At 39.3% G+C, this 23,202-nt stretch overlaps 5 protein-coding genes across 5 annotated transcripts; 1 reads left to right on the top strand and 4 right to left on the bottom strand.

Annotated features, from left to right (window-relative positions):
* Positions 1-567: 567 nt before the first annotated feature.
* LOC140943540 (histamine H2 receptor-like) lies at positions 568-1,488 on the bottom strand. The gene has a single exon (XM_073392627.1). It carries the CDS (start codon positions 1,486-1,488, stop codon positions 568-570), a length of 921 nt encoding a protein of 306 aa, XP_073248728.1.
* A 3,908-nt stretch (positions 1,489-5,396) lies between these two features.
* On the bottom strand, positions 5,397-6,311 carry LOC140943539 (orexin/Hypocretin receptor type 1-like). Its single transcript, XM_073392625.1, has one exon. The coding sequence runs from the start codon at positions 6,309-6,311 to the stop codon at positions 5,397-5,399; it is 915 nt and encodes a 304-aa protein (XP_073248726.1).
* A 6,821-nt stretch (positions 6,312-13,132) lies between these two features.
* On the bottom strand, positions 13,133-14,047 carry LOC140943534 (uncharacterized). Its single transcript, XM_073392621.1, has one exon. The coding sequence runs from the start codon at positions 14,045-14,047 to the stop codon at positions 13,133-13,135; it is 915 nt and encodes a 304-aa protein (XP_073248722.1).
* A 4,343-nt stretch (positions 14,048-18,390) lies between these two features.
* LOC140943532 (uncharacterized) lies at positions 18,391-19,294 on the bottom strand. The gene has a single exon (XM_073392619.1). The coding sequence runs from the start codon at positions 19,292-19,294 to the stop codon at positions 18,410-18,412; it is 885 nt and encodes a 294-aa protein (XP_073248720.1). The 3' UTR covers positions 18,391-18,409.
* Positions 19,295-22,007: 2,713 nt separating this feature from the next.
* Positions 22,008-22,901, top strand: LOC140943531 (melanocortin receptor 3-like). Its single transcript, XM_073392618.1, has one exon. It carries the CDS (start codon positions 22,008-22,010, stop codon positions 22,899-22,901), a length of 894 nt encoding a protein of 297 aa, XP_073248719.1.
* The last annotated feature ends 301 nt before the right edge of the window (positions 22,902-23,202 follow it).

Below are 23,202 nucleotides of genomic sequence, written 5' to 3'. Positions count from 1 at the left end.
ACTTTGTGTATGTGTTTTGTTTATATATCTGATTTTAAGCGCTAATTAAGATATAGAAAGCCGTTTCTCGCGTTGCTAGGTGAACGCTTCTCTTATTCTTATTTTTGCCTTTTAATAGTATGCAGGAAGGCATGTGAATATAAATGATTTACCTATACCTATACCGAAATAGTATGCAGGAAGGTATGTGAATAAAGGATTTACCTATATCTATACGTATACCTATACACCAACGGGGCTTATCTTTGCTGAAGCATGACTACTAGCGACCGCGACCACTTTTTAGGATGACAGTTTTATCTAAGTTTTCCAATGTTTTTAGCCTCTTGTAAGCGACCACTTCACGCATGGTCTAAACTCTTTGTTCGATGTATGTACTACGCTACAAACAGCATCCGAAGACAGTTATCGTTACTTAGAAATTGCATGCAACAAATTGTCTCCGGCCCAGAAAGAAGATATATCGGTGGGTAAGCGACCACCTTCAGTAGGTGATTTTCGTGAGGCTCGATGAACCCAATTTGAGGATAGTGTTCAACAACAATTCTGCCCGTCGATACGTTATATCTAGTGGGATCCGTTTGTGCAACAACACAACTTTTTGACTCCATCACGAACGTCTTTCATTCTCCAAATATAAAGGCCAGGATTGAGACAGGATGCTGAAAATAAGATCACCAAAGATACGTGCTTTGGCCCCCAACTTCCTTCTTTCTTACCCAAAAGAACAAGGAGAAAAAGCGAAACAATGAAAGGTAAAATGCACAAAGAAAACAAAGCAAGAATGCACAAGACTGAAAAGATCGATTTCTTATACTTTGCCAAGTTGATCGCCGGTTGACCAAAATTTTGACGAGACTGATTCGTATGAATTTGTTGCTGGCGCTGTCGAATAATACGGAACACTTTGAAATATGCAACAGAGGTGGCCAAGTAACACGATAGGCCATAAGCGCCCATTGCAGCATTTGTTTCTAGTTTCATTTTCTTTGTGATGAGGCTCAATGCCTGCAAAGTAACTAAGGGAACTGGCACCAGCAGGGATATGACAGCCGTAAGATATCCACGGCGTGATGTGAGTAAGGATCGGTGAGTCATGTGCAGCCATCGTTCAACGGACAAAAGTGTTATAACAAGTATCGTAAGACACAACAGATATGTACTAATGAGAATGCCAGGCCTGGAGACAACTCCAAACTTATGGTTCAGCAAATAGGGAATGGACATAAGAGGGCTGGCAACACCAGTCAACAAGTCCGTAAACGCCAAAACACTCAAAAGAATGTGAAAAGATGTTCTCTGAAAGGACCTTTTCCAAATCGCCGTCAAAACCACTACATTTCCCGCCACTGCTACTGGCGCGAGTACAACGATGATCACATGACTTGCCACAAAAATACTGTTCGACTCTTTTGTACTTGCTCCAGTGCTCAAGGTGCTAAAGATGGAGATATTAGTTGGAATGGGCCAAGTCGTGTTGTTCATCATGACGACGCAGCTCGGTTTACTTCAGTACTCCTGTATGAAAAATGTCTTTTACGACTTCGCTTGGCTTGAGAAATTTATAGGAAAATCGTTAGCTTCTAACGGCGTTAATAAAATGAGGTAAAAAATATACCTATGTTACAATACAAACAGGGCCAGAAGACACAACTTTGGAACAGTTTGCATACAGTAGGCACCGTGTTCAGTTCACTGATGAACACCTTCCTTCACAAGGATATTGCTTCAATAGGAAATGATTGTTTTTAACTTAGTTTTTGCAGCTGTGTGTGCTGAGTTGATATTACTTCTATTTATGCTCTTCCTATAACTTCCTTAGAGGGTTTAAAGGCCGATATAACTGCTTTGCCTGAGCTCTGTTTGCTGGGCTGGATAGATAAGCAGATAACAAACCAAGATTGAACGTAAAGGACTATGGGTAAAAACCCAAAGCCAGTTTATTAAAGAAATAAGTTCAATCAAAATGACAATTTCCCAAAACATAAAATTGTTAAGAATGTTACAAATTTGTTGAAACTTTGGCCCAGTAAAGGTGAGGGCCACAACAAACGCAAACAACATGGCAGCTGGACAGGGTTGGGAGGGGAAAAGCTTCAGCTTACTTGTCCACGAGTTTGAGGCAAGTGTGTTTGATCCACTCGGAATCGCGCGTACGTGTGGTCAATATGGGATACCGCTGGCCACTTGCCACGTGAATGCTGCTGTTACATAACAAGGAAAATAGTTCTGCCTTTTCACAATAACGATACTACAATATTAAGAAGGAAGTGATAGGGAGCATAAAAATCCTATTTGCTAGCAAATATTTCATTTAAATCGATGTACGGTTTCCTATTTTTTGCCTTTGTTGACTGTTATTCACCATTGCTTTTAGTTTATTATGAAATTTATATTATTTTTCCAGTTGCTGGCATTTATCTCACTCACTCACTCATGACCCGCAAGCCTTAGAAACGTCCACGACGGTCATCTGAATTGACCGATTGCGCAATATAAAACAAAGGAAGTGTCACGGAATTTATCGCCGCCTAGAGCGGAGCCGGTCAAGAGAGGTTTGCCAACCTGTCATCTGGGTGAAAAACTGTCGCTCCAAAAAAGGCCTTAAACAGTGCCTAGGAGGTCTGAAATGCAGTCAGAATAAAAAGAAAAACAAGAAGACGCTAAAGGTAAGCTTCAAAGCGATATTCAATGTACATTTTGCTAATTTAGTGAGCAAAGAATATTTCTCCATACAACGTCTTATAATTTTTTTTGCTGTATGAATAATTAATTAGCTAAGTAGGATAATGTTGTTCAGGGCTCTCATAGTGAGCTTGGGCTACCTGTGTATAGTGCAGGACCGAAGGTCGGGAGATAAGGAACCCCTGGAACTTATTACTCGCACGTCATCTCGCTAATTCATTTGGCATTTTATTCCGACAAAAGCAATTAAAACAATCAAAATATGCTTTTTTTTTGCTTTTTTGGCGCGATTTGGTAATTTTTTGCGGGCATTGCACACGTTTTGGCGGGATGGCGATTTCACTATTCGACCGAATCCATTTGATCGCTTGGTCTCTGTGTTTTCTGCCTCTACTATGACACCTTCATCTACTAACAATAGTATTTCCACAACCCGTCGTCATTAAATAAAGGAAATTTTTCATGTAGCCCGTTTGCACACGCTTTACATCATTAACAGCAGATCATGGATAATAGTCACCAAACAAATGCAGTCGGATTAGAAGATCTAACGTTTCCAACATCAAAATGCCTACCAGACTGCCGATGAATATTACCACTTACACGTTTATCGTAATATCGTTAGGCTCAGAAACATTTTGAAGGCATAGGAAGACCGTCTTCTTGTCGTAATGTCATAAATCTACAGACGCACACACCGTACTTTACGTTAATCTCAAGAATGCATTGCTGGCTTTACATGTGTTCGATCAGAGGTCAAATCATAATGTCACACTACTTCCATATAAAGAAAGAGTCAATTATTGTTTCCATTATTTTGGTTAAATTTTTAACTATAGTGCGTTGAATGAACAAGATTCCATCAGAGAGATGCCATGAAAATACGCATACAACGCACCAGCGCGTGGGTGGCACGTGATTCACTGCGGAAACTGTTGTTTAGCAAGCTCACGCCCAAGAAATTCGTTGAATCTGCACACACAAAGCCTCGGAGATCGATGATTGCAATTTGCTGTGGCCCCGGGGAAGGTACTCCCGCGAATTTTGGATAGGGGTGTGCCGCGAAGGTTCGTGAACCCTAACCCTATTTAAGGACTAAGAAAGCGAAAAATGATACCCTTTTTAAGGCCCAAAGCCAAAAAATGTCACCCTATTCAAGGAAAAAACAAAAGTATTAATAGCATGAAAAGGAAAACTTTATTTCTTCTCTGTAACATTGGATGTATAGCATGAAGCATAAAATACTAGAATAAGCCTAGTTTAATAATACGCAATCAAAACCGGAGGGCGTTTTCACACTCCAGTATTAGATAATACAATTAAGATAATCTTATCTACTGACAACACCAAGGACACAGAAACAAAAGGCTCAAGAAAGATACCCTATTTAAGGACCAAGAACCTCAAAAACCACACCCTATTCCACGGCATGTACTATATAGCCCATATATGGGAGTAGTCCCCCTGGGGCTGTGGCATCCATCTTTCCTTTGCGATGAGTAGTATGCTGTGTGTTCACGGTCTGAATCAGCGCTTTTATCTGTCAACATTCGCCCGATTCTATTTGAGTTCTGCGACCTTCAGTACGTAAATTCAATACAAAATGGAACTACGCTACATTTTACTGAATACTGGCAAAGACCAGAAAGACAACGCTTGAATCGTAGGCCACGGCCACGCGCGATTATTCTGGATAACTCGTGAGCTAAGAACGCAAATCTCTGGCGTATGTTAAAATCTCTTCTCAATTACGACCAATTACTCTATCGCCAGATGCCACCTTAATCTTGTTATAAAAAATGTGACGCTTTATCGAATAACTGACCACTGATGATTGGATGGATGGTCCAATCCAGAGTGGATCAAACTGTAAAAAAAATAATTGCTTTTTCACAGTAGGAAGTTTATTGCTTGTCACTCAAACCCTAGCGTCCTTAACGACTCCAGCGTCCTGTGGTGTGCAAAAAAAAGTCGTATGCGGGTCCTCATTTAGGAGAGAAAACATGACCGTTTTCTGGACTCGACTTTTGCCAATTTTTCCTCACGAAGATCTCTTATAACAGCACCGAAAGGAATGGCAAAAAAGCGTGATGCACGTGCAAATTGTTGTTTTGCTAGTTTACTTGTCTAAACCTGTTGCTTTTTTGCCGTTCTCGTTGCCGTCGCCGTCGTCGTTGCGTAAACTCCCTCTTATTTTAGGAACCATCGCGAACCATATTTCAGGGGTACCCAATTGTCTGCAACTGAATATCTATTAGACAAAGTAACTGTTGCATAGAAATTAACTCGAGAACCGAGACTAAAAATACGGTCGAACGTCCATGTGTGACCACCTACTAAAAACACCAACATTTCCCCACTCAAAGCCTTAAAGTTGGAAGCTCTGGTGAAATGCCCACCTCTTGTAAGCGACCGCGACTACTTTTTAGGATGACAGCTTTATCTGAATTTTCCATTGTTTTTAACCGCTTGCCAGCGACCACTTCACGCATTGTCTAATCTCTTTGTTCGATGTATGTACTACGCTATACAAACAGCATCCGAAGACACATATCGTAACTTAGAAATTGCATGCAACAAATTGTCTCCCAGAAAGAAGATATGTCAGTGGGTAAGCGACCACCTTCAGTAGGTGATTTTCGTGAGATTTCGATGAACCCAATTTGAGCATAGTGTTCAACAACAATTCTGCCCGTCGATAGACGTTACATCTACTGGGATCCGTTTGTGCAACAACACAACTTTTTGACTCCATCACGAACGTCTTTCATTCTCCAAATATAAAGGCCAGGATTGAGACAGGATGCTGAAAATAAGAAAACCAAAGATACGTGATATGGCGCCCACATTCCGTTCTTCTCACCCAAAAGAACAAGGAGGAAGAGCGAAACAATGAAAGGCAAAATACACAAAGAAAATAAAGCGAGAATGTACAAGATTGAAAAGATGGATTTCTTATACTTTGCCATGTCGATCGCTGGTCGACCAAAATTTTGACGAGACTGGTTCCCATGAATTTGTTGCTGGTGCTGTCGAATAATACGGAACACTTTAAAATAAGCAACAGAGGTGGCCAAGTAACACGATAGCATATATACGCCTGATATAGCATTTGTCGCTAGCACCAGCCGCTCCTCGATGAAGTTAAATACTTGCAAAGTAACTAAAGGAATTGGCACTAGCAGGGATATGACAGCGGTAAGATATCCACGGCGTGATGTGAGTAAGGATCGGTGAGTCATGTGCAGCCACCGTTCAATAGACATTAGAGTTATGACAAGTATCGTAAGAGAGACAAGATATGCTTCAATGAAAATTCCAATTTGCGAGACAGTTTCGAATGTATGGAGCAGCAAGTAAGGAATGGACATCAGAAGGGTCGCCATACCGGTGCACAAGTCCGTAAACGCTAAAACACTCAAGAGAATGTGAAAGGATGTTCTTAGAAAGGAATTCTTCCAAATCGCCATCAAAACCACTGCATTTCCCACCACTGCCATGGGGGAGAAAAGAACAATGATCACATGACTTACGACAAGAATACGGTTCGTCTCTTTAGCACTTGCTCCAGTGCTCATGGTACTAGGAATGGAGAATGGAGGGGGCCAAGTCGTGATGTTGAACATGATGGCGCAGCTCGGTTCACCTACGCTTGTGTTAAAAATAAAGCGTCTTGGCTAGGAAGTTTATAGACGGTAGAAAAATTGTTAGCTTTTAAACTGCGTAAATAATATTGGGTAGAAGAAACTTTTCAATACAAACAGCGCCAGAAGACACAACTTTTGAACAATTTTCATGGGCACAGACATCAGTCTATTGAAGGCCTTAGGATGATTGTTGGATTTCACTTAAATCTTTTATCATATATAAAAAAAACCTTATTTAATTATTAATTAGTTTTTGCTGCTATATATGTGCTGAGTTGAAATTACTTCTATTCAATTCGATGTCCGGTTCCTGTTGTTTTTGCTTTTGTTGACTGTTGTTGACCGTTGCTTTGTTCTTTCATGAAATTTCATTTTTCCAATAACTGACATTTATATTCTTTTAACAGGGAAAACATGACCGTCTTCTGAATTCGAATCCTTTCAATCTTTTTTTCAAATAGATCTCTTATAACGGCACTGATAATAATGATGGCGACCATAAAAAATCAAGCGAAGCTTTATAGTGAATAAAACATTATTTAAATAACAATATTAAATCAAAATCATATACTCATGATCATAATCATAATAATAAGCAACCGCTATGAAGAAACCATCGATCACATGACAAGTGGCTGCCGTAAATAAGCAAAGTCCGCCTCTTACACCCACCGGAATATCTGCCACGTATACAACATCAACTGGCGGACAAGTGGTCAAGCGTACACCAAAAACAGTGACAGAAAATGAAAATGAAACTATCCTCTAGGACATGCTGGTTCATACCGTTAAAGAAATCAAATCCAACAGGCCTGACATCATTATCAAGGACCAAGAGCTGAAGAAATGTCCAATGATTGATATGGCTATATTTGCTGAACGAAATACATCTGTCAAAATGGTTGAAAATCTATCAAAATATTAGAATTTGGAGATCGAAATCTCAACAATTTGGGGCCTTATAGCAGAAACTGTGCCTTTAGGTATTGGAGCACTTAATTGGCCTAGTTAAAAAGGGCCTGGGAAAATACGTCGAAAACAGTCCTGGAAACCTCTTCAGAAGATCAGCCTACTGGGTGCAGGCCATATTTTACGAAACGTGCTCTCCCGCACTAACTAGATAACGACTCCCCCAGCCTCCCCCCAGGAAAGTGCTAGCTTCTCGTATCTCTGGGAGGTAAAACTGCGACACAAGGAAAACATAATAATTATTTATTTTAGCATGTAGTGGCTTTGAAAAGGCCGTGAGAAAAAGTAAACTTAGCATGGCATCAAATCTTATCAAACAAGCATAAATCTCATTAATGAGAATCCCCTCTATTTTATTCATGAGATAAAGACAAAGGAATATTTCTGCATAAATTAAATATTACTACGCAGAAATGGGGTTCAAAAAATCTCCACTATACTACTCATGTCAAGAATCAGGCAAACTCTTACCTGAACTGTTCCACGCGAGACAGGACAGTTTCTTCTAATTTTTTGTAACAAGTAAAAATGAAAATGTGCTTAAACTCGTACACAGTATTTGGGGTGTAAGTGGGATCATTGATCACACACGCTTGATAATTCCAATACCAGATGATACCTTGCTGCGTCATCCTTCAAAAGGGACGCAATGGGAGACTCCATCGTCGATGTCTAACACTAGATATTTTGTGCTTGACACGCTCATCAGTTTACAGCTACCAACATGAATGACTGACCTTAGCTTTTAACTTCAGAGGCACGGATTGTATACCATGTATACAGTCCAACCTCCAGTAAGTGACCATCCAAAGTGCGAAGATTTAGTGGTCGCTTATGGGACGTGGTCGATAACGAGAATCGAACCACACATCTACATTTTTCAAGAGAATTCCTTGCATGCGATTTCTAATTCATAAGTGTAGTTTCATGTTCTCCCTAAAAGTTCTTCGCTCATTGTGAGTAGTGTAGTACATACAGTGAACAATGGAAATTTCAAAACTGTCATCCAAAAAGATGGTCTCAGTCGCTTACGAGAGGTTGTTATTTAATGATTTGACTGGGGAAAATTATAGTGTTTTGATAGGTGATAGCGTATGGAAGGTGGTCTCACATGAAGGTTTTTTTCCGCTTTGCTTCAGATTCCTGTTGCTTACGGGTGTAATAAATTTAACCAGCTCTGTTGTTGAGCTGCTTAAAGCATTCTCAGATGCTACCACATTAAGAAATTACATATGGTTCCTTGATCTCCGGCGATTTCGTTGTGGTCACTTAGCTTGCGATTCGCCCATTAGGAGATGGGTACTACTAAAATGGCCTATACGAGGGGGCTTCGCGCGCCGGTGCGCAAGAGGTACATTTTCAGGCTTCGGATATTTGAAAGGGTAAGTATTTCATTGATTGGAGCATATGAAAGCGCAGGGAAATCTGTCATTTTAATCTCTAAAAGGACAACACAATGGCTAACAGGGTACCTTTTCCGTCAAAAAAAGTTTATAAAAAGGTAAGGAGTTGGACATCGTGGCGAAGCCTCTACGTGTAGAACTTTGTCGAGTACTTCCCCGGGATTCACTGATGATGATTCATATTACTAAAAACGGATTCATTGAATAATGCAATTCTAGAGCTCTTATTGGCTTAGCCATCATGGTATATGAGCCATTATACCATGTTCTCCAAATATGGTAACTGTACGCGTCTGCTCAAAATTAAAAATAAGCTGAAAATCAAAGCCGGGAAGAATTCTCGATATTTTGTAGGCGTTTTCAAAAAAACAATTATTCCACTCGCGCTTGTTGGATATGAGATGATTATAGCCAACGCGCACTCGTGGAATAATAGGCCCTTTGCATGATGACGTCATTTTACTGCTACGACAAGAATCCCTCAGGACTTTGCTTTCTTGTGCAAATTAGGGCTTTTGTTATCGAAACCTCACTAGGATTATTAATTCGTATGGTACAATTTCGTCTGTCTTTCTGCCGTACTCGAACCAAACAATTCTCCGCTTTTTATCAAGGACCTAAATTTTACAACACCCTAAACACCAACATCATCAACGCTTCCTCACCTTTTTCCTTTAAAAGAGCACTTAAGGCATTTATTTGTAATAATTATTAGTATACTCCAACAAAAAAAAATCCTTTTAATATTCAACATTTGTAAACTTTATTGATTGTTATTTTAATTTTCCACCTGATATTATTTTGTAGCCGTCGCCGTAATTTTTATGCCATCTTCGAAAAATTGTAATTGAGGAGGCCTAATTAACATAAGCTTTATAGTTTCCTTTATGCCTCCTCGCCATTTCTTCCCACATTTCGTTTTTGGCATCTTTTTTTTAATTGTAATCGTGTGGCAAATAAATAAATACAAACACAAATACAAATCCTGGTCGTAGTAGTAAAATGACGTCTTCGTGCAAATGGCCTATTGCCGGGATCTACAAGGGCAGAATAGAGATTTCACTCCATCACGAATGTCTCTCATTCTCCAGATGTAAAGAGCAGGATTGAGACTGGAAGACAAAAATAAGAGCACCAAAGACAGGTGATATGGCTCCCATGTTCCCTTGCTCTTACCCCATTTAACAAGGAGGAAGAGTATAACTGTCAGAGGCAAGAAAGAAAAGGAAAACAAAATAAGAATGTATAAGATTGAAATTACGGATTTCTTGTATTTCGCCAAGTCGATCACTCGTTGACCAACACTTTGACACGACTGGTTTCCACGAATTTGTTGCTGGTGTCGGCGAATTATACGGAACACTTTGAAATACGCAACAGTGGTGGCTAAGTAGCAAGATAGCAGATATACTCCCATAGTGGTGCCTACCTCTAGTTTAAAACTATCCTTGTAAAAATAAATACCCTGTAGAACAACGAAAGGAATTGGCACTACTAGGGAGACCGCAGCGATGAGACATCCACGGCGCGATGTTATTGAGGATCGCCGAGTCATGTGCAGCCATCGTTCAATAGACATAAGTGTTATAACAAGTATTGTTAGAGACACCAGATATGTTCCACTGAGAATCCCAATTACTGATTCAGTTGTATAAAGCGTATGGTTATACAAATAGGGAATCGACATGATAGAGGTGGCAACCCCAGTACACAAATCAGAGAAGGCTAAAACACTCAAAAGAATATGAAAAGGTGTTCTCTGAAAGGACTTCTTCCAAATCGCTGTTAAAACCACTGCATTCCCTACTATTGCTACAGGAGAAAGAAGAGCTATGATCACATGACTTGCCACTAGAATGCTGTTCGGTCCCTTAGCACTTGCTCCTGTGCTATTGTTGTTGTTCAACATGACATAAATAGCGCGGTTCAGCCACTTTGAAAATTGTCTATGCCACGGGAATCATGGGCTTGAGAAGGTGATCGACGCAAGAAAATTCGTCAGCTAACTTCTAAAGGCGTAAACAAAAGAAGTCAGAAAATTTCTTTCTTAAATCCATAAGAACCAACTTTTGAACAGTTTGCATAGGTCACCAATTCATCCCGCTCAAAGGCTTCCTTTAGAAGACAAAATATCAGTGCTTCAATAAAAGAAGAATGATTTTTCTTGGCATGGAATATTACTCCTATTTGTCTTACTTCGATTTAACGTAGTAAGTTTTATACCTACTGTGTGCTAAGACGGAATTACTTCTATTCAATTTGGCACCCGGTTTCCTTTTTCAAGACAGTTGCCATTATTAACTGCTGATTTTTTTTTTGCGATATAAAAATGTTCATTATACTCCTAACAGATAACATTAATTTCGTTATCTCGGAGGAAAACATGACTGTTGTATGGACTCGACTCTTTCCAATCTTGTCCATTAAAAAGACAACAGAATAGACCCCTTGCTGACATAACTGATAGTATTCACGGCAATGGCACAAAGCACGATAGATTATTAATAGGTTTGTCGTAAATTAGAAGTTTTTTGTCATTGATTTCAAATAATCTGTTGGATATTTTTGCAATATTTTTCAAATAAAATGTTCTTGTAGAACGCTTTACCTGCTGTTCTGAGTTGAAATTATATTTATACAGATTGGTATCTGGTTTCCTCTTTTAATGTACATTTACTTTTGTTCACCGATGTTTTTCATGTTAAACGTTAATATACTGTTCTACCAAAGCTGACATTAAATTTTTCTTAATAGGAAAACATGACTGTCTCGGCTCTTTCGTCTTTCCAATTAAAAAAGTAGACCTTGTGGTGAAATGGCATTGATAATAGTGAGGAGATGAATAATATAAAAACAAACGAAACTTTATTATGTTTGCCACGCACTTGAAGTTGATTTCAGTTTTTAATTACTTAAACTTTCCACATACAATATTTATAGCTCTTTTTAATTTGAAATATTCGCATAGTGTACAAATTGAACAAAAAATGAGACCATTCGCCAAATCCAATAAAGCAACGAAATCTCGGGAGATAAAACTTCAGGGGCACCCAACGACAATTTTCGGGAAAAAAACTGTTCTGAAGACGATTTGCGATCTAGAATTTTCGGAATATTTGTTGTAAAATTTCTTGCTTGCCTGCCTCTCCAAGGATTTTCGAACATCTAAAAAGTGGTATAATTGCCCATTTTTAACAGATTTTTACCCGTAAAAGGTCACGTAGAATTTTCGGGAGCCTTTTTTCTAGCTGAAATTTTCGAAAAGGTAAGTTTTGATCCCTATAATTTTCGGATCACTAGACTTTAGCTAGGAAATCCGAACACATGAAAAATTTCTAGGGGATAAAAATATGCCTATATCTACCGTTTAAATACTAAAATACGTTTAAAAATGCCATGTTTAAGTGGTTTTGAACTATCTTCTCGTTGTGTGCCCCTGAAACTTTCACTTGTTGATTTTATTTACCTCGTTCCTTTGCCACCAAAACCACTCCTCTACGGTCCTTAATGCAAAGAACTTGCAGACATCAATCATTTCCGACACCACCCGCAACGCTCACCTTTTCGGGAATATTAGGGTGTTTATACAACGACTACGGCGAAGGCTACGAAAACGTCACAAAGTGAATTTGCGCTGCCTCAAACTTGATCGCACTTATTCCATCTCGTTAAATTCGTCAAATGTTGGCAAAGTTTTTTGGAGTTGAATTCTAAAGGACGACATCAAAGTTCAGGAAAAGAAAAGAAAGTTGTTGTCTTTTGTTCCCGTCCTTGACAAAACGTGAAACGTTGTAGTCGTGCAACAACGGCAGAGAAATGTACAAAAAAGTGTGATGCACGTGCAAAGTTGTTGTTTTGCTTCTCTTAACCTATTGCTCTTGTGCCGTTCTCGATACCATCGCCGTCGTGGTTATTTTAGTAAGCATCGAGAACAATATTTCAGGGGTACCCAATTATCTGCAAAATATCTATTCCACAAAGTATTCACTGCTGCATGGAAATTTCAATAACTCGAGAACCGAGACTGAAAATTCGGTCGAACGTCCACGTGCGAACACCTAATAAAAACGTACACCAAAATTTCCCCACTCAAAGGAAGCTCTCGTAAATGCCCACCTCTTGTAATCGACCGCGACCACTTTTTAGGATGACGGCTTTAGCTGAATTTTCCATTGTTTTTAACATCTTGTAAACGACCACTTCAAGCATGATCTAATCTATTTGTTCGGTGTATGTACTACGCTATACAAACAGCACCCGAAGACACATATCGTAACTTAGAAATTGCAAGCAACAAATTGTCTCCCAGAAAGAAGATATGTTGGTGGGTAAGCTACCACCTTCAGTAGGTGATTTTCGTGAGATTTCGATGAACCCAATTTGAGCATAGTGTTCAACAACAATTCTGCCCGTCGATAGACGTTACATCTACTGGAATCCGTTTGTGCAACAACACAACTTTTTGACTCCATCACGAACGTCTTTCATTCTCCAAATATAAAGACCAGGATTGAGACAGGATGCTGAAAATAAGAACACCAAAGATACGTGATATGGCGCCCACATTCCGATCTCCTCACCCAAAAGAACAAGGAGAAAGAGCGAAACAATGAAAGGTAAAATGCACAAAGAAAATAAAGCGAGAATGTACAAGATTGAAAAGATGGATTTCTTATACTTTGCCATGTCGATCGCTGGTCGACCAAAATTTTGACGAGACTGGTTCCCATGAATTTGTTGCTGGTGCTGTCGAATAATGCGAAACACTTTGAAATAAGCAACAGAGGTGGCCAAGTAACACGATAGCATATATACGCCTGATATAGCATTTGCCTCTAGTACCAGCCGCTCTTCGATGAAGTTAAATACTTGCAGAGTAACTAAGGGAATTGGCACTAGCAGGGATATGACAGCGGTAAGATATCCACGGCGTGATGTGAGTAAGGATCGGTGAGTCATGTGCAGCCACCGTTCAATAGACATTAGAGTTATGACAAGTATCGTAAGAGAGACAAGATATGCTTCAATGAAAATTCCAATTTGCGAGACAGTTTCGAATGTATGGAGCAGCAAATAAGGAATGGACATCAGAAGGGTCGCCATACCGGTGCACAAGTCCGTAAACGCCAAAACACTCAAAAGAATGTGAAAGGATGTTCTTAGAAAGGAATTCTTCCAAATCGCCATCAAAACCACTGCATTTCCCACCACTGCCATGGGGGAGAAAAGAACGATGATCACATGACTTACGACAAGAATACTGTTCGTCTCTTTAGCACTTGCTCCAGTGCTCATGGTACTAGGAATGGAAAATGGAGGGGGCCAAGTCGTGATGTTGAACATAATGGCGCAGCTCGGTTAACCTACGCTTGTATTAAAAATAAAGCGTCTTGGCCTGAGAATTTTATAGACGGTAGAAAAATTGTTAGCTTTTAAACTGCGTAAATAATATTGGGTAAAAGAAACTATCTTTCAATACAAACTGCGCCAGAAGACACAACTTTTGAACAGTTTTCATGGGCACTGACATCAGTCTATTGAAGGCCTTAGGATGATTGTTGGATTTCACTTAAATCTTTTATCATATATATAAAAACCTTATTTAATTATTAATTAGTTTTTGCTGCTATATATGTGCTGAGTTGAAATTACTTCTATTCAATTTGATGTCCGGTTCCTGCTGTTTTTGCTTTTGTTGACTGTTGTTGACCGTTGCTTTGTTCTTTCATGAAATTTCATTTTTCCAATAACTGACATTTATATTGTTTTAACAGGGAAAACATGACCGTCTTCCGCACTCGACTCCTTTCAATCTTTTTTTTTTAAATAGATCTCTTATAACAGCACTGATAATAATGATGGCGACCATAAAAAAATCAAGCGAAGCTTCATAGTGAATAAAATATTTAATAACAATATTAAATCATAATCATATACTCATAATCATAATCATAATCATAATCATAAACAACCGCTGTGAAGAAACCATCGATCACATTACAAGTGGCTGCCCTGAATAAGCAAAGTCCGCCCCTTACACCCACCTGAATATCTGCAAAGTTTACAACATCAACTGGCGGACAAGCGGTACAAGCGTACACCAGAAACAGGAACAGAAAATAGGGAACTTAAGAACCACGACGACGACTTTGTCGACGACGACCGGAAGTGAGATACCGTGCACTGCGGAAGGGCGATTAGCAAATTTCGTCGTCGTGGTGTCGTCGACGACGCCAAACACAGTAGAATCACGTCGTCCTGCAATCCACAAGCTTTCGCAGGTATAAATCATTGTTTTTAAGCGATTTTTCAAGGGCTTTGTATTTTTTATCCTCGTAAATCCAGGTATCCTTTCTTTTTTCTTCTAACAAACGATGTTGATTGAAAATTCGACTGATGAATTGTGTTTACTTCGAAGACAACACTGAGCTGTGGAGGCCGAGCGAGCGAACTAGTAAGTGATAAATTTAGTTGTACGTATTTAGGAAAGGGAAATCATATATCTTTAATTTAGAGGAAATGAACTTTATGTGGAAAACAGCTATCGCATCGGAATGTCTCTTTTTCCAAAACTAACGTCTGACAGACACTCGGACGCGGTCATCTCATTCAGGTTGGAAGTTGAATAATCTTCGTACGGAAAGCAGAGATTTTCCCATTTGAAAAGGTCAGACATTGCTAAAAATTCTTCATCGTCAATGAAAGTAGACGTACGGCTTATAAAATAAGATCTTGCATCGTTCTAAAAGACGCCTCTGCGAAAAAACTTTGTTGCGAACGAACATCACAGTTCTACTACTTCTACTTGTTTGTTTACATTCAGTGTCGTCGTCGTCGACCTACCGATCGACTGCATCTTAAGTTTCCTTTTTCCCGGCGAAACTGACGTTCTCGTTCCAGTCTTTTCCCGGTCAACAGACGTCGTCGTCCTCTGGGACATGCCGGTTCATACCGATAAAGAAATCAAATCCAACAGGCCTGACATCATTATCAAGGACCAAGAGCTGAAGAAATGTCCAATGATTGATATGGCTATATTTGTGGAACGAAATACATCTGTCAAAATGGTTGAAAATCTATCAAAATATTAGAATTTGGAGATCGAAATCTCAACAATTTGGGGCCTTATAGCAGAAACTGTGCCCTTAGGTATTGGAGCACTTAATTGGCCTAGTTAAAAAGGGCCTGGGAAAATACGTCGAAAACAGTCCTGGAAACCTCTTCAGAAGATCAGCCTACTGGGTGCAGGCCATATTTTACGAAACGTGCTCTCCCGCACTAACTAGATAACGACTCCCCCAGCCTCCCCCCAGGAAAGTGCTAGCTTCTCGTATCTCTGGGAGGTAAAACTGCGACACAAGGAAAACATAATAATTATTTATTTTAGCATGTACTGGCTTTGAAGGGGCCGTGAGAAAAAGTAAACTTAGCATGGCATCAAATCTTATCAAACAAGCATAAATCTCATTAATGAGAATCCCCTCTATTTTATTCATGAGATAAAGACAAAGGAATATTTCTGCATAAATTAAATATTACTGCGCAGAAATGGGGTTCAAAAAATCTCCACTATACTACTCATGTCAAGAATCAGGTAAACTCTTACCTGAACTGTTCCACGCGAGACAGGACAGTTTCTTCTAATTTTTTGTAACAAGTAAAAATGAAAATGTACTTAAACTTGTAGAAAGTGTTTGGGGTGTAAGTGGGATCATTGATCACACACGCTTGATAATTCCAATACCAGATGATACCTTGTTGCGTCATCTTTCAAAGAGGACGCAATGGGAGACTCCACCGTCGATGTCTAACACTAGATATTTTGTGCTTGAAACGCCCATCAGTTTACAGCTACCAACATGAATGACTGGCCTTAGCTTTTAACTTCAGAGGCACAGATTGTATACCATGTATACAGTCCAACTTCCAGTAAGTGACCATCCAAAGTGCGAAGATTTTGTGGTCGCTTATGGGAAGTGGTCGCTAACGAGAATCGAACCACACATCTACATTTTTCAAGAGAATTCCTTGCATGCGATTTCTAATTCATAAGTGTAGTTTCATGTTTTCCCTAAAAGTTCTTCGCTCATTGTGGGTAGTGTAGTACATACAGTGAACTTAGAGAAGGAAAACCGCTCAAGTAGTCGCTTACAGGAGGATAAAATCAATGGAAATTTCAAAACTGTCATCCAAAAAGATGGTCTCAGTCGCTTACGAGAGGTTGTCATTTAATGATTTGACTGGGGAAAATTATAGTGTTTTGACAGGTGGTAGCGTATGGAAGGTGGTCTCACATGAGAGTTTTTTTCAGCTTTGCTGCAGGTTCCGTTTGCTTAAAGGTCCATAAATTTAACCAGCACTGTTGTTGAGCTGCTTAAAGCATTGTCAGATGCTACCACATTAAGAAACTATATATTACCTATGATTCCTTGATCTCCAGCAATTCAGTTGTGGTCACCTGCGATTCGCCCCTAGAGGGGTACGACTATGATAGCCTATACGAGGGGACTTCGCGCGCCCTTGCGTAAGAGGTACATTTTCAGGCTTCTGATATTTGAAAGGGTAAGTATTTCATTGATTGGAGCATATGAAAGCGCAGGGAAATCTGTCATTTTAGTCTCTAAAGGGACAACACAATGGCTAACAGGGTACCTTTTCCGTCAAAAAAGGTTTATAAAAAGGTAAGGAGTTGGACATCGTGGCGAAGCCTCTACGTGTAGAACTTTGTTGAGTACTTCCCCGGGATTCACTGATGATGATTCATATTATTAAAAACGGGATCATTGAATAATGCAATTCTAGAGCTCTTATTGGCTTAGCCATCATGGTATATGAGCCATTATACCATGTTCTCCAAATATGGTAACTGTACGCGTCTGCTCAAAATTAAAAATAAGCTGAAAATCAATGCCGGGAAGAATTCTCGATATTTTGTAGGCGTTTTCAATAAAACAATTATTGCACTCGCGCTTGTTGGATATGAGATGATTATAGCCAACGCAACTCGTGGAATAATAGGCCCTTTGCATGATGACGTCATTTTACTGCTACGACAAGAATCCCTCAGGACTTTGGTTTCTTGTGCAAATTAGGGCTTCCGTTTTCGAAACCTCACTGGGATTACCATATTAAAATATGAAAGGAAAAACGAAAAGGATACTAAAATTTCATTGTAAATTTACCTTACAAAGTCCAATTCATTCGTATAATGCAAGAAACTCGTGTAGATTTCGTCTGCCTTTCTGTCGTACTCGAACCAAACAATTCTCCGTTTTTTATCAAGGACCTAAATTTTACAACACCTTAAACACTAACATCATCAACGCTTCCTCACCTTTTTCCTTTAAAAGCGCACTTAAGGCACTTATTTGTAATAATTATTAGTATACTCCAACAAAAATCTTGGGAAAAGCTTTTAATATTCAACATTTGTAAACTTCCGTAATATTGATTGTTATTTTAATTTTCCACCTGATATTATTTTGTAGCCGTCGCCGTAATTTTTATGCCATCTTCGAAAAATTGTAATTGAGGAGGCCTAATTAACATAAGCTTTAAAGTTTCCTTTATTCCTCCTCGCCATTTTTTCCCACATTTTTTTTTTTGGTATCTTTTTTTAATTGTAATCGTGTGGCAAATAAATAAATACAAACACAAATACAAATCCTGGTCGTAGTAGTAAAATGACGTCTTCGTGCAAATGGCCTATTGCCGGGATCTACAAGGGCAGAATAGAGATTTCACTCCATCACGAATGTCTCTCATTCTCCAGATGTAAAGAGCAGGATTGAGACTGGAAGACAAAAATAAGAGCACCAAAGACAGGTGATATGGCTCCCATGTTCCCTTGCTCTTACCCCATTTAACAAGGAGGAAGAGTATAACTGTCACAGGCAAGAAAGAAAGAGAAAACAAAATAAGAATGTATAAGATTGAAATTACGGATTTCTTGTATTTCGCCAAGTCGATCACTCGTTGACCAACACTTTGACACGACTGGTTTCCACGAATTTGTTGCTGGTGTCGGCGAATTATACGGAACACTTTGAAATACGCAACAGAGGTGGCTAAGTAGCAAGATAGCAGATATACTCCCATAGTGGTGCCTGCACCTAGTTTAAAACTATCTTTGAAAAAATAAATACCCTGTAGAACAACCAAACGAATTGGCACTACTAGGGAGAGCGCAGCGATGAGACACCTACGGCGCGATGTTATTGAGGATCGCCGAGTCATGTGCAGCCAACGTTCAATAGACATAAGTGTTATAACAAGTATTGTTAGAGACACCAGATATGTTCCACTGAGAATCCCAATTACTGATTCAGTTGTATAAAGCGTATGGTTATACAAATAGGGAATCGACATGATAGAAGTGGCAACTCCAGTACACAAGTCAGTAATCGCTAAAACACTCAAAAGAATATGAAAAGGTGTTCTCTGAAAGGACTTCTTCCAAATCGCTGTTAAAACTACTGCATTCCCCACTACTGCTACGGGAGAAAGAAGAGCTATGATAACATGACTTGCCACTAGAATACTGTTCGGCCCTTTAGCAGTTGCTCCTGTGCTATTGTTGTTGTTCAACATAACATATAATAGCGCGGTTCAGCCACTTTGAAAATTGTCTATGCCACGGAAATCATGGGCTTGAAAAGTTGATCGACGCAAGAAAATTCGTCAGCTAACTTCTACAGGCGTAAATAAAAGAAGTCAGAAAATTTCTTTCTTAAATTCATAGGAACCAACTTTTGAACAGTTTGCATAGGTCACCAATTCATCCCGCTCAAAGGCTTCCTTTAGAAGACGAAATATTAGTGCTTCAATAAAAGAAGAATGATTTTTCTTGGCATGGAATATTACTCCTATTTGTCTTACTTCGATTTAACGTAGTAAGTTTTATACCTACTGTGTACTAAGACGGAATTACTTCTATTCAATTTGGCACCCGGTTTCCTTTTTCAAGACAGTTGCCATTATTAACTGCTGATTTTTTTTTGCGATATAAAAATGTTCATTATACTCCTAACAGATAACATTAATTTCGTTATCTCGGAGGAAAACATGACTGTTGTATGGACTCGACTCTTTCCAATCTTGTCCATTAAAAAGACAACAGAATAGACCCCTTGGTGACATAACTGATAGTATTCACGGCAATGGCACAAAGCACGATGGATTATTAATAGGTTTGTCGTAAATTAGAAGTTTTTTTTCATTGATTTCAAATGATCTGTTGGATATTTTTGCAATATTTTTCAAATACAATGTACTTGTAGAACGCTTTACCCGCTGTTCTGAGTTGAAATTATATTTATTCAGATTGGTATCTGGTTTCCTCTTTTAATGTTCATTTACTTTTGTTCACCGATGTTTTTCATGTTAAACGTCAATATACTGTTTTACCAAAGCTGATATTAAATTTTTCTTAATAGGAAAACATGACTGTCTCGGCTCTTTTTCGTCTTTCCAATTAAAAAACTAGACCTTGTGGTGAAATTGCATTGATAATGGTGAGGAGACAATAATATAAAAACAAACGAAACTTTATTATGTTTGCGTGCACTTGAAGTTGATTTCAGTTTTTAATTACTTAAACTTTCCACATACAATATTTACAGCTCTTTTTACTTTGAAATATTCGCATAGTGTATAAATTGAGCAGTGAAGACAATACGCCAAATCCAACCAAGCAATGAAATTCAGGAGAAAAAACTTTCACTTGTCGATTTTATTTACCTCCAGTCGTTCCTTTGCCACCCAAACCACTCCTCCATGGTCTTCAATGCAAAGGACTTACACACATCAATAATTTCCGACTTCACCAACAACACCCATCTTTTCGGGAATATTTACTACGCATCGCGAACAATATTTCAGGGATACCCAAGTGTCTGCAAATATCTATTCGACAAAGTAACTGTTGCATAGAAATTTCAATAACTCGCGAACCGACGCTAAAATACAGTCGAATCTCTATGTGCGACCACATCTCAGCATTCATGGCAGCATTCTGTGATTCTCGGGAAAATGATGGAGAAGGCTAATAAATTCGCCCGTGGACACCAACTGAAAAGATAAACTCTAAAGCACTACTGAGACCCTGGGGTTACTCCCTCATATGGCCTTTACGCGATGTGCCGCCTGACAGGGTATGGTTTTTGACTTCTCCGTCCTAAACAGGGTATATAATTTCGTGCGATTCTGTCCTAATTATAAACAGGGTATTTTTGCCAGCACGATCGATTTGATCAGTGAGATGAAATTTGTTTGTAGCCCAAACATATACAAACGCTATGGCTTTAAAATAAGACAGCGTGCCTTTAACAGGGTATGTATTTTAGGATTTTTTGTCCTTAACAGGGTCGGGGTTTCAAACCCTAAGCGGACCACCTATACCCAAATATTGGTCGAGTACCTTCCCCCCCCCCCCCCCCCCCCGCGCGCCCCGGGTGCATAGAATGCACTTGAAGAGCTTTTAAGGCACTTTGCCGTCTTGCGTAAGGGAATCCAAGACAGTGTTGGCTTCTGGATTCCTGGTACTGCATCCCAGTCTTAGTCAGTGGAATTTAGATTCCGAATTCAATGGTTGGTGGGATTCCGGAGTCCTTGAGCTGTATTCTGGATTGCAAAGCCCAGTTTTCCAGATTCCGGTGCCCCCTTCATAACATGTTAAAAATTTCGCGCGTAATCGTTAATCGAAAACTGGACAGCTTTTTAATTGATTATGCCCGACATGTAAACTGAAAGAGCTCCTCTGGGCGAATACAAATAATTACTCTGAACTACAGTTTGCTATATAAACAAGACTAATAATTTACGGTTGGTTTTCTTCTTTCTGCTGTACCTTTTTAGCATATTGCTGGAAAGCCTATGGCACCTAGTGTTTTCTTAATTACATTTTATAAAAAGCTGTCTATCACCGCTATACTTGGGAGAAAATATAATGACATTCAAGAAAACATTTATTAGTTTTTCCTTGGCTAACATTCATCCCAGCTGAGAGACTGAAGCACTGCTTTATTTACCAGAAGAAGTGACACCTGGTCGGTAGTATTTTTCAACTGGACGGCTTCAATGACTATTTGAAGAACCAACGTTCACTGTTAACGAAAGACAAATAGAGTTTGTCAAAATCAATTGTGTGATAGGGACAGTTGGAAATAAAAATAGCCATTTACAGACATAAGATAGATAAACACGGGGTATTTTGTCAGGCTTGCACCCGTTCAAAACAAAATTCCTAATCACAAAGATCCCACAAACTGAAAAAGGTTTAAAGAATAGTAAGGTTTGCAGCGCCATGTACATAGTAGAGAATTTTGAAGAGCTGTATTGGTCATACTTTGCTAACTGCGTTTTTAATGCCATCTTGTCCTACGCTGCCATAATGTTGAACATTGTAACAATACAAGCGTTAAGAAAAACGGCGTCTTTGCCGACGGTTCTTAGAACATTACTTCTCAATCTGGCAGTTTCCGACCTGGGCGTTGGCGTATTTGTACAGCCTTTGTACGTAGCATTCGTTGCCTTGAGAATGAAGGACAATTATAATAGTCACGATTTTGAGGGCATCAACAAAGCATTTGGCATTCTGGCGAATTTCTTCGGTTATGCTTCGTTTTACGGTGTCACTGTCCTCAGTGCCGACAGATTCTTGGCTATTCACCTACATCTCAGATACAGAGAACTTGTCACTCCGAAGCGCGTTACTGCCGTAGTGGTCGCAATGTGGATTGTCAGTGGATTTGCATCTGCTCTCGGTTTCAGACGGTTGTCCTGGGATATTGCCATGATTATTTTTGTGGTGAACGGTGCTGTCTGTCTAACAGCTACAACATTTTTTCACTACAAAATACTCGCAGAAGTACGAAGGCATTCAAATCAAATACATCGCCTGCAAGTCGCAGAGAACGGAAAAATATTGACCAGAGCCTTGAAAATAAGAAAGTACGCAGTTGGCACGTTCTACGTGTATCTTGTTCTTTTGGTGTGTTATTTTCCACAGATTTGTGTCTTTTCTGTTGAGTTAGCCACTGGAAATAGTGCCTGGGCAAATCACGCCTCACTTTACACTCTGACGATGATCTTGCTTAATTCAACACTAAATCCCCTGATTTACTGTTGGAAAATGAGACATGTTCGACATGCAGTCATAAGTATACTACTGAATATTTATCGAAGCCGAAGTGTTTAGGTATTGTTTAGTTAAAATGACGATAATAATTTTTGTTTCCCTTAGACATTTTTTTTGTCTGATTAGTTTTTTCCATCGTATATTTCTTCACCGAAAAACGTGTGATATGTTCTTCCATTTTCTCTATCTCTACCAAAACAACTGGGCTAACGCAGCCTCGTTCCCAGGGCTTCTCGGTTGCCAATCCTTTTTCGGCGATGGCCTATACTTTTGACGTCACTTTACCGGATATCCAAAGGTCTTCCAAATTTGGTCAACTCAAGCTGGCCGGGGTATCTGAGCCAATCACAAACAATAAATG

Source organism: Porites lutea, chromosome 7, assembly GCF_958299795.1.
Source record: "Porites lutea chromosome 7, jaPorLute2.1, whole genome shotgun sequence".
Taxonomy (NCBI): Eukaryota; Metazoa; Cnidaria; class Anthozoa; order Scleractinia; family Poritidae; genus Porites; species Porites lutea.
The sequence above is the reverse complement of the archived record's forward strand: the minus strand, read 5'-3'. Positions and strand labels throughout refer to the sequence as shown.

Bases quoted from the DNA above. Each gene is read 5' to 3' on its own strand.
- LOC140943540 (XM_073392627.1), bottom strand. From the start codon at position 1,488: ATGATGAACAACACGACTTGGCCCATTCCAACTAATATCTCCATCTTT.
- LOC140943539 (XM_073392625.1), bottom strand. From the start codon at position 6,311: ATGTTCAACATCACGACTTGGCCCCCTCCATTCTCCATTCCTAGTACC.
- LOC140943534 (XM_073392621.1), bottom strand. From the start codon at position 14,047: ATGTTCAACATCACGACTTGGCCCCCTCCATTTTCCATTCCTAGTACC.
- LOC140943532 (XM_073392619.1), bottom strand. From the start codon at position 19,294: ATGTTGAACAACAACAATAGCACAGGAGCAACTGCTAAAGGGCCGAAC.
- LOC140943531 (XM_073392618.1), top strand. From the start codon at position 22,008: ATGTACATAGTAGAGAATTTTGAAGAGCTGTATTGGTCATACTTTGCT.